The sequence below is a fragment of the Mesoplodon densirostris genome, chromosome 9 (assembly GCF_025265405.1).
Source record: "Mesoplodon densirostris isolate mMesDen1 chromosome 9, mMesDen1 primary haplotype, whole genome shotgun sequence".
Classification (NCBI taxonomy): Eukaryota; Metazoa; Chordata; class Mammalia; order Artiodactyla; family Ziphiidae; genus Mesoplodon; species Mesoplodon densirostris.
The window spans coordinates 62388371-62400724 of record NC_082669.1 but is presented as its reverse complement, the minus strand read 5'-3'; the positions used below and the strand labels follow the sequence as shown (position 1 = coordinate 62400724).

General features: G+C 33.3%; 1 protein-coding gene across 5 annotated transcripts in view; it reads right to left on the bottom strand.

The window, feature by feature from the left end:
- Positions 1 to 12354, bottom strand: part of PALS2 (protein associated with LIN7 2, MAGUK p55 family member) — a 107878-nt gene that overhangs the window by 32064 nt on the left and 63460 nt on the right. For all 5 annotated transcript variants that reach the window (XM_060107870.1, XM_060107869.1, XM_060107871.1 and 2 more), the window contains exon 3: positions 3482 to 3634. In XM_060107870.1, coding sequence (XP_059963853.1) covers positions 3482 to 3634 — 153 coding nt within the window. The remainder of the gene's footprint in view (positions 1 to 3481; positions 3635 to 12354) is intronic.

Below are 12354 nucleotides of genomic sequence, written 5' to 3'. Positions count from 1 at the left end.
AGGGAAGCCCTGTATTCCTTTTGTGACTTTTTTTTAAAGCCTTATGTTTAATGGAAACTGAACCTAGATGCCCAACTGTGCTGCAATAGAGGCAATGAATTTCATTGCCACCACTGTCATCACCATCACTCAATATTTATCAATTCCTATTTGTCAGTTATCATACAAATTCAAATGGCAAGGACCGTAAATTTTATCCTAAGCCTGTTGTTAGCAACATCACATATTTTTCACATGTACAAAATGTCTGGATATCTTAAAAAGATATCCAGTGAATAAAAATTAGTATCTTTTATCAGTGATAGGAAATTTCATATGACTAATAAAGGTATAAAATTTACATTTTGGGGGGGGAAAAAGAGCCAGTAATGGTTCTGAATATAATACACTTTTACCTCCTACATTTACTGTATATGTGCTATCTTCATGGATGACTTTGATCTAGCTTTCTAGGAATTTCTTATAATTTGGAGGGTTATATTTATTTTTATTTTTCATTTATACTGTAATTGTGTATACTCAGCTTAAAACTAAATTAAAAAATTTTTTTTTGAATGGTGGGAGTGCAAATTCAAACAAAAAAAAAAGATCAAAATAAAAGGGGGAAAATGTCAACAGGTTCAGAACAGAAGCAATCAGTATACAGGTTTAATTGGTAATTTTTGGTCATTTCATGAAAATAGTATAAGAGACTGAAGAAAAATATTCACAAATCCATATATAAGTATTATTCCTATAAATGCTGGAAGTTACTCAAATCACTAATCTGGGCTACTTAGTTTTTACCATATATACTCTTCTTAGGCAATATTATCTACTCCTGTGACTTGAACCACTGCTTATACACTGAGAACTCCCTTGGTCCAGAACTCTCATGAGCTTCAGATTCATATACTAAAAATTTGCCCACAACTGGCCAAAGTCATGATAATTTGACAAATCAGAACAAAACAAAACAAAACTAAGGATTGTAGAGGACTGAAACATACTGAATTAATGAAAACTCCATTAAGTCCACAATGCTATTTAAAAAACAGGACTGAAAAAACCTCCTTTGTTACCATTTGAGATTGCTATTTTAAACAATTCTTTACTTTGAAAGTTGGTAAAGAAAAGAATCTAGCATTTCCCTAACTTTTCAGTAGGAAATGCATTACAGGTTAACTGAACAGCTCAGTTGATGAGGAAAAGCTCTACTTTATATAAGAACACCAGCTAATAAATATAGAATGAGAGAATTTGAAAAATGTCATTTTGCAACCTCTAATGAAAATATTGATTCAGGCAAGGATTATTAATTTATGTTTGTCAGTAGGTAAATGGTTAAAAGGAAACAGCATTTGTATAATGCTAGAATAATAACATACTAGATTACTTCCTAGTGGAAAGGCTTTCAAGGGTAGGATCAGGCTGTCATTGCTCTTAATCAAGGACTAATCTCAGCATCAAGAGTGATGGACCAACCAGGTATTATACGTTGTCTGATGTAGATTAATTTATGTTGTATCACCTTACTTAAGATGCATTCTAGTTCCAAATAATTAATTTGAATCATCTTTTAGGTAAAACTTCTGTTTATAAGAAATAGAAGGGATAACTAAACAACATAGCAGGAAAGCAACCAGATAAATCCAGGGAGTGGATTCTGCAGGAAAATGGCCTGGTCTCTTCCATGGGTCAACATCATAATCAAGGGAAAAAGGGATGGTCCACCCAGATGCCACACATGGACCTAGGTTGAAAACTCATATGCACAAAGCAGCTATAAAGAATATTTTGGGGGAAATGGAGATGTGTGAATATAGAATGTGTACTACATGAGACAGAGGTCCACTGAAATAAAAAAGTGGAAATCAACAACTGAAAAAAAGGGTAAGTTACAAAATAGCTTGTGCAAAATGATCACAATCAGTAAAGGAAAAAAATATGTATGTACATTTATGCCTAGAAAAAGTATGGAGGAATATGCACTATGGTAGTACAGTAGTGGATTGGGTAGTAAAAATGCAATGTCTTAATTTTTACTTGTTGCCATTTCATAATTTTATGTATTTATTAAACTTTATATAAATTTATGCATTAAATTTTATATACTCATATAAAAAATATAGCGCACTTGAAAACTCTACCAGATGCTTCTAAGGTACTGCAAACTTAATATGGCCAGTTATCTTAACATTAACATGTCCAAAACAGTTCTCCTAGAGTGGATGCCATCAATTGTCTGTCAGAAATCCTGTCCTTATCAACTTCCCACATTTCTCTTCTGCAGCTGTCACATGTAACCACTCACTAAGCCCTATTGATTTTGCTGCTTAGAACTTGAAAATCCTCACATTTCCCACTATCTGTACTGCCGTCACAACTTCTTGCCTTGGTACAAAACCATCTGGCTCCACAATCTGACCTCTCCCTGTTTAATAACCATCACCACCCACCCACCGCTGCAATCCCAAGCCAAAGTTTCCCAATGTCCTCAGGATAAAGTCCAAATAACTTAGTATGACTTATAAGGCCTCAACTAACTGGCCTCTTCACAAAGGTGTCTTTGACATGTGTTTGTATTTTTTGTACCTAAGATACAGATTTACGTAGGAACCATCTCACTATAAATGTACATAATTTTTGCAGTAACACTGTTAGAGAGTCACAGAAAGTCTCTGAGAAAAAGCAAAGGGGTGTTGCCATTTCATTTTTAATGCTAAGATGTGCAATGGCAAGCAGGTGACACTTTATCCCAGGACCATTTATTGAACAGTCCATTCTTTCTCCACTAAAATGTAGTATCTCGGTCATAATCAAGTTGCCATTTGTCTGTGGATGTATTTCTGGGGTTTCTATTTTTCTAATACTGCCCCAATACCACACTGTCTGAATTACAGGTTTATAAGAAGTCTCCTCGACCTCCTTTTCTTCTGAAACTGATTCTTCTTTGGTAAACTGATTAACTCTTCACCTACACAGACAAATGCTTAAATTGCATTCATTTTTATTTTTTTTACCTATGGAAAGTATGCTATGTCATAGTTTCTATCATCATACAGCTCTCTTTAGTTCCAAGGTCATCAACTGCACCCCAGTCTTAGAAGCAATACTGAAAATGTATACAGCTGGTCACAAGGAGGGCTGGGAAACAGTGGTAGTGAGGAAGAAAAATGCACTATCACAGGGAGAAAAACGTCCCCAGCATGTGGTGTGAAGGTGAAGCAGGGCTGTTGTTGTTGTTGTTGTTTTTTAATTACACAAAGAAAAATCCATTCTGATGTATTTCTGTGACAGACCCTATACATCTGTATAGTATGTGTGTCTGTTTATGTAGTCCCAGCAGAAAGGGATATTAAAATATCTAAGTTGTAATTTGCAAAATATGGCCCTAAATAATCTTTAAAAAAACATCATCTTAAACTGAAACTTAACTACTAAAGGAGAATATTTGGGGAATACAGGGGACTTGGAAAGAAGAGCAATAGGGAAAGTTTACCTGGAAGTGAGGCTCTTTGAGTATACCAACCAGTTCTGCCACATTTTCATCCACATTTATTAGAGGAGTGATATCTTCAAGAATTTCGTTGACTAATTCCAAGTTATTATCACTGACAGCTTCTAGTTTTGAATCTTCTAGCCTCTCGTGAGCCTGAAAAGACAACAGTATATTAAAATAATAATACACACTGTTTTGCTCCAGACTGCGGTTTTCTTCTTGATTTGTTTCCTTTTTATAAAGAAAGTTTTAAAAGATATTACTTGAAGGTTTGATTCATTGCAACCAAATCTTTCAATGAGAGGTAATATATAGATTTCAGAGTAAATGTTATCATGTAATATAATAAATCTTGGCCTCTATTCCTACCCTAAAAGTAATGGAAAACTCATTTTTATAACTAAACCATGAAAAAACTGAATAGGCCAATGATAATTTAAAAAATGTATTATATTTCCTACCTGACAGAATTTCCTAATGACTTTCTAGTCCAGACTCAAACTCTAAATGATACTGTTTATGCTTTATTAAATGATTAAGCATAATAAAAATAAAAAATAGGAACGTAATCATTATATGGATTGTCATTAAAAAATAATGAAAATCATTTTGAGAACCCCAAATGATAATGCTAAAGCTACCATTTTCCAATTTTGAAAATTCAGCAGAAAAAGGCAATTCAGGAAAGGCAACTCTTGAACTGAGCCTTGAAGGACCATATGATCTCATTAGGGGAATGATCTCCTTATGTCTCCATATCTTATGCTGATCTGTTTTTTTTAATCTCACAACCTTTTCCAAAGAAAATGAACCATGAATCATACTGTCACAGGAAATACGTAGTCCTAATTATCCTTTAATAGTGGGAGTAAAGCAGAGTTTTAAATTCAGACTTAGAATGAACACTAAGCAGTCTCTATCTTTTAAGTGTTGTTTTTCTGATAAATGGTTGCTGTCCGATTTTGAAGACAGGTAGAGCATAACTATAAAGATTTAGTTTATAAATGAAAACATGCAAGATGACAAATCCCACACTTAACATTTTAAGATTCTATTCAGTAAGTGACGAAAAATCCAAATTTCAAGCGGCAACAGTATCAAACTTTAACTTATCCCTATAATACTTTAGATGTTATTTCTACCATACAGAGTGGATCCTTCAGAATTCTAACACATCTTCTAATGTTTTTTATTTTTAAATTATATTTATTTAAACAAAAATATCATTTCACATGTATCAATGTAAAATTTTTAATGAGCCATCTAACAATCTTGGTTTTTGTATGTCATCTTCTAAATGATACACTTTCTAATTTTAAAAATGCATTTTTACATTTAAATGTATTTTTCCAGGTAATTCACAAGATTGAAATAAGTTTAAGTAGAAGAGAGGGGCTATACATTAGCAACATTTTAAAGAAACACCTCTGAAAAGGAAATTTTAAGTCATACGAAAATAAACTGATACAGAAGAAATTATAACTGTTATAAAACAAAGAAAAATGTCAAAAGACCAAATTTTATTTATTTATTTATTTATTTATTTATTTATTTATTTTGCGGTATACGGGCCTCTCACTGCTGCGGCCTCTCCCGTTGCAGAGCACAGGCTCCGGACACGCAGGCTCAGTGGCCATGGTTCACGGGCCCAGCCACTCTGCAGCATGTGGGATCTTCCCGGACCGGGGCACGAACCCGTGACCCCTGCATCGGCAGGTGGACTCTCAACCATTGCGCCACCAGGGAAGCCCTCAAATGTAATTTAAACAGAGGAATGAGTTTGTATTAGATTTAGATAAGAAAAAAATTAAGAAGACTAGAGAATGCCTCAAAGAGTGAGAATAGGTAAATCTATAATTTTCTTAAAGTGTAATACAAGCCTAATAAAGACAGGATGATGAAGACATTCAACATATATCATGGAATGATTATCACCATTGGGAAAAAAAGTAATGTACACAATTACTTAACTCTTACAAAACAAGCTAGAATTGCTAATTGTTTTAATACAAATATTCGTTGTTAATAAATCTAATGTAGCATCGTTAACCTTGCAAATACTTTTAATACTCTTATGGTAGCATAAGAAATCTTAAAAAAAAGGAAGAAAAGAACTTTAACATTTATTGAGGGCTTTTGTTTTGTGCCAGGAACTATATTCTCAGCACAGTATGAGATTGTGTGTGTGTATTCAGCAAAGGTAGGTATGTTATTATCATCTTTACCTTATAGACACAGACACTGATGATGCAAAATGAGACAGAGTAATAGCTTGAGTTCACACTACTGGTAAGTGGCTAAGTCAGGTAGTCCAACATCAAGGCTTGAGCTCTTACATACTAAAGCTTATTCAACTTTATCACTATACAGCCAGCTACTCTATCATCATCTTGCAGTTATTTAATCTAAAACATTATGCATTACTCTCACTCATTTAAATGTGTGATATATGCTCTCATTGACTGCTAGTTGAGTTGTTGCTTCTTAGCATGGCTCTTCCAGTCTAGATGTGTTAAGTTATACTCTTATGGTTCAAGAATACCACCCACCCTTTTCAACCTTCACCTGTTTGCTCAAAGAGCTATAAAGATCACCTGTTTCTCCAGGGAACAGATAATGACTGGCTTAAAATTTTCAGGTACTAAGCCAATATAGTTTCTACAATATCCTATGTTACTTTACATATTGGTAGACTTTGATTAAATTCAAGTCTTTGGGAAAAGTAAAGGAACAGAATCGATCATTGACTTGAAAACTCTAATACACTTCCCCTCCTTTCTATGTTCACTTACCTTATTGCTCCCAAATTCGGAGAGAACAGGAGGGAATGTGGAAAGACTGATGGCAAGAGAGAAAGAGGAAGTCAAGTGGAGGGCAGATTATGCTATAAAAACAAATATACCTGAAGGTTTTTGCACATCAAAAACCTGGTACAGACTGGTTTTATGGTAGGAAAAAAAATCTCACCACACAATACATAAATTCTCAGAGGAAGAAAAAGTTTTTAAGTGAAACTGCAGTTATAATTAATACAGAAAATTAATTTCTGAGATATTGTTGGGTTCAATCAAGATCAATTTTAGTTTTTCCAAGAAAGCAAATACAGGTCCATATTTGTTAATATGTAACTTTTTAAGTTATAGGATAATGTGAAAGAAGTTGAGACCTTTATTCACTTTAAAGTCAGAATTTATTTAGTAGCTTTCAAGAGGCAAGTACCAACTTGAATTTAACTAACCAAACAAACAAACAAAAAAGACAAAGGAAATACTGAAAACGGACCAGAGAAACAGATATGAATCACATGCTATTTGAATAAATGGGACTTGCTTCCTTTAAGAAAAAGCATTATTAGAAAGCTAGCACAACTCAATAAAAATATATGTCACCTGCCACAAGTGCTTGGAAGAACATGCCATGACTGGCTTTGTAGACTTGGAGTTGATACAAATATAGCCTAAGCCCTCTTGTATGTCCAGTTCTGAGAATCCTATTCACCACTGCACTTTAGAAAAATGAACTGCAGAGAAGAAAAGTTCTTTCAAAACTTCTGGGTTGGGCCTCCCTGGTGGCGCGGTGGTTGAGAGTCCGCCTGCCGATGCAGGGGATACGGGTTCGTGCCCCGGTCTGGGAGGATCCCATATGCCGCGGAGCGGCTGGGCCCGTGAGCCATGGCCGCTGGGCCTGCGCGTCCGGAGGCTGTGCTCCGCAACGGGAGAGGCCACAACAGTGAGAGGCCCACATACCGCAAAAAGAAAAAAAAAAAAAAAAAACTTCTGGGTATTTTACCCAAGCACAGTCCATCTATGCTTGCACACAAACAAACAAAAAATTTTAACAAAAGTTATGCACTATAAGTGACAAATAACTGGTAATGATAATGGAATTGCGATTATGTGTAGTAACCTTATCTTTCTCCCTTAAAAACAAAAATATCATTAATTTTGTTTCTGTCTTCTTAGAACATGGTTAAGTATATTGTAGTTGCTCATTAAGTATTTCTTGAAAAAGCTAAGTAAACAGGAGATAAGATTGACTGTGGTCAAGAGACATCCTCTTCTTTTATTCTAGAGACTTTTGAAAAAAGATAAAGAGAAGTTCACAAGTAACCAAAAAATAAGAATTTGAGCAGAAAGTAGAAATGAGACAGAGAGAATGGAGAATTCAATTTTTATTTTGCTTCTGCATACATGATATCAAAAAGGATGAGATCTGTTCTGTTGAAAAAAATGGATGAAATAAGTGTAACTAAATTAGAACTGAATTCTCTAATGAGTAAAGAACTTGTCATTTAGTTAACCAAAGAAAGTTCAAATTCTTAGATTAGATAAACTATATCTCAAGGCTCTCAGGGAGCTAAGCCACTCTCAGAGATACCTGTAGAATTAGGAGACCCACACAGATGTCAAAAAACTAAAAATGGGAATCTTATACTTTTTAAAAGGAGAAAGGGCTTTTTAAAAAGCTTGGCTTTAATAGTATTCAGAGAAAATATAAAAGAATCTTTTTATAATCACTGAGTGGGAAAGACAAAAATATAATGCCAAATCCGGAAGCTATAATTTAAACAAACAAAAACAGGCCCAATAAAATAAATTGCATTGAACATTTAAAATTGAACATTTAAAATTTCTTCTTGTCAAAAATCAGCAAAGTCAAAATACAAATGACAAACTAGGGTCAAAATACTTATGAATCATATTGCAGACCAAAGGTTAATTTTCATATATATAAATACACACACACACACACACACAGAGAGAGAGAGAGAGAGAGAGAGAGAGAGAGAGAGAGCGAGGATTTCTATAAACCAGTAAGAAAAAGATCAGCAACACATTAAGGAAAATGGGCAAAGAATATGAAAAATTCACAAAGAAGGAAATTCAAATACTTCTTAAACATATGAAAAGATATACAACCTCCTTCATGATAAGAGAAGTGCAAACTAAAACTACACTGAAATACTTTTTTTTAAAAAATGAGATTGGCAAGGATAAAATTCTGGTAACATACCATGATGGTGAGAATATGGCAGAAGACAGGCATTCTCACACATTCTTTTCTGGTGGGAACACACTAGTGAGCAGTTTGACTATATCTACCAAAATTACAATGATTCTTTTAAGATTTATCCTAGAGATATACATACATATGCAAAATAACATGTAGCAAGACTGCATATTACAGCATGACTTGTAAGTGAAAAAGTCACCTAAATATCTACCAGAAGTTTGACTAAAAAATTTTTGTTATATTCATGCAATGGAATATTATGCCACTTTTACAGAGAATGAAGGTTCTCTGTAGGTACTGATATGGAATCATATGCAAAAAAAATCAAATTTTAGAACAGAAAGTATAAACCCACAGCTACTATTATATTTAGTAGTGAATAATATTATATTTAACACGTGCTTTTCCCCTAAGATTGTGAACAAGATAAGGATGTCTGCTCTCATCATTCTATTGAACATTTGTCTGAATCTTCTAGCCAGGACAATTAGTCGAGAGAAAACCAAATAAGAATATAAAAAAGAATGTATATGTACAACTGAGTCTCTCTGCTGTACTGCAGAAATTAACACAAAATTGTAAATCAACTATACTTCAATTAAAATAAATAAAAAAGAACCAATGAAGAATGTTTCAAAGAAAAAAAAAGAAAATAAATAAATAAAAGGCATTCAGATAGGAAAGAAGTGTAGAATGAAGAAAACTTACCAACCTAGAATTATATCTATACAGTCAAATTATCCTTCAAAAGTGAAAGAGAAATAAAGACTTTTTGTCAGACAAACAAAAACTGAGGGAATTTGTTGCTAGTAGACCTGCCTTGAAAACAATGTTAGAAGAGGTTCTTCAGAGAGAGGAATATAGGTTCAAAACTCAAATCTCCGTAAAGAAAAGGGCATTAGAGAAAAAATACATGAAAGTAATAAAATCTTTTAAAAAATTCTTAATTAATCTAGTACATTAACTCTTCAAAAATAACAGCAACAGTGTATTTGATGATTACAGCTTATGGATAAATGAAATGACTTACAGCCTGCTATAACGGAGAGATTGGAAATACTCTGTTATGAGGTAGTTACTTCACGTAACTACTGTATTATTATACTACAGTGAAGTAATATAGTGTTATTTGAAAGTGCACTTAGATTAGCTGTAAATGTGCACTGCAAAATCAAGGGGAAACCACTAAAATCTTTTAAAAAAATACAACTGATATAAGTTAAAAGAGGAGAAACAAATGAAATCATATAAAATGCTCAATTAAAACAGAGATGGCAGAAAAGAGAAGACCAAACAATAAGAAAATAAGACTCAAGTATATGTTGTCTACAAAAAACCCACTTTAAATATAAAGACATGGGTAGATTAAAAGTAAAGATAATGAGGAAGACATACCATGCTAACATTAATCAAAAGAAAGCTGGAGTAGCTATATTAATTTCAGACAGAGCAGTCTTCAGAGCAAGGAAAATTATCAGGAACAAAGAGAAACATTACATAATAAAGAAGACATAACAATCTATAACGTAAATGCTCCTAACAACAGAGCATCTAAATATGTGAAGAAAAATTTCATAGAGCTTCAAAGAGAGACAGATTAATCCACTATTGTAGTTGGAGGCCTCAACACTCCTCTATCAGCAATTGACAGATCCAGCAAGCAGAAAAATCAGAAAGGACAGAGTTAAACTGAACAGCACCATCAATCAACTTCATCCAACAACAGTAGAGTGCACATTCTTCTTAAGCTCACATGGAACATTCACCAAGATTAACTACAGTATGGGCCATAAAACATACCTTAACAAGTTTATAAGAATAAAGATTATAAAAAGTATAATAAAAATCCCAGCAACATTTGTTGGAGACAAATCAACACACTTCTAAATAAGACATGAGTCAAAGAAGAAATCTCAAGAGAAATTTTGAAAAAATCTGAACTAAATGAAAATGAAAATACAACTTATGAAATTTTGTGGGATGCAGTGAATGCAGTATTTAAAGGGAAATTTATAGCACTGAATGCATATTTAGAAAAGAAGAAAGATCTAAAATCAATAATCTAAACTTTCAGCTTAGGAAACTCAAGATAGAAGATCAAATTAAATCCAAATTAAATAAAATAATAAAATTTAGATCAGATATTAATGAAACTGAAAACATGAAATCAAAGAACCAAAAGCAGGTTCTTTGAAAAGATTAATAAAATTGATACACTTCTTACCAGCTTAACTAAGAAAAAAGGGATAAGACATGAATTTACTAATATCAGAAATGAAAGAGGCCATCACTACTGATGTCTTGGATAATGAAGGAATGGTATGAACAATTCCATGCACATAAATTTGATAACCTAGATGAAATGGACCAATTCCTTGAAAAACACAATCCACCAAAACTCATAAAAGGAGATACAGATAATCTGAGTAGCCCTATATCTGTTAAAGACATTACATCAATAATTAATAACCTTCCAAAACAGAAAGCACCAGGTCCAGATGGGTTCACTGGTAAATTCTACCAAACATTTAAAGAAGAAATTATACCATTTCTTTATAGTCTCTTCTAGAAGGCAAAGGAAACACTTCCTAACTCAATCTATAAAGGCCAGCATTACTCTAATACCAAAACCAGAAAAAAGACATTACATGTTATTATACATGCATCAAAACCCATCAAATGTGCAACACAAAGAGTGAACCCTAATGTAAACTATGGACTTTAGCTAATAAGGCTTTAGATTTATAGAAAAACTCAGCAGAAAATACAGAGAATTCCCACATATCTGCTCCCCTACCCCTGGTTTCCCTTATTCATATCTTGTATTAATGTGAGAAATGTTATAATTAATGAGCCAATATTGATACACCCTTATTAACTAAAGCCTATAGTTCACATTTCCATGGATTTTGACTTTTATGTTGTACAGTTCCAATGGTTTTGACAGATGCATAATGTCACTCATATACCTTAAAAGTATCATACAGAATAGTTTCACTGCTGAAAATGTCCTGTGATGCACCTAGTCATCCCTCCCTTATACTCCCCAAACTGTCAACTACTGACTTTTTTGATACTGTCTCGATAGCTTTTGCTTTTTCCAGAATGTCATATAGTTGGAATCATACAGTGTGTAGCCTTTTCAGACAGGCTTCTTTCACTTAGCAATAAGCATTTAAGGTTACTCCATCTCTTTTCATGGCTTTATAGCTTATTTCTTTTTATTGCTGAATGATATTCCATTTTATGGATGTACCACACTTTGTTTATCCATGCACCTATTGAAGGATATCTTGGTTGCATACAAGTTTTGGCAATTATGAATAAAGCTACTATAAACATTCATGTGTTTGTTTCTGTGTGGACACAAATTATCAATTCACTTGGGTAAATGTCAAGGAGCACAATCACTGGATTGTATGGTAACACTATATTTAGCTTTGTAAGAAACTGCCAGACTGTCTTCCAAAGTAGTTATACCATTTTGCACTGCTACCACCAATAAATGAGCAGCTTCCCTTTTAGGATATATGTTCTGCAAATATTTTCTTCCAGTCTGTAGCTCACCTTTTCATTTTCTTAATGGTGTCTTTTGCAGAGGAAATCTAATTAATCAAAATTTTCATTATGCCTTATGCTCTTTATGTCTTATCTAAGAAGTCTTTCTCTAATCCAAAGTCACAAGGAGTTTTTCCCTTATGCGTCTTTTTAGAATTTTTTTAGTCTTAGCTCTTACATTTAGATCTATGATCTATCTTTAGCTAATTTTTGCATATAGAGTGGGGAAAAAGATAATGTTCATTTTTTTGCATATGAATATTCAATTGTTTCAGGAACATATATTGAAAAGACTATCATTT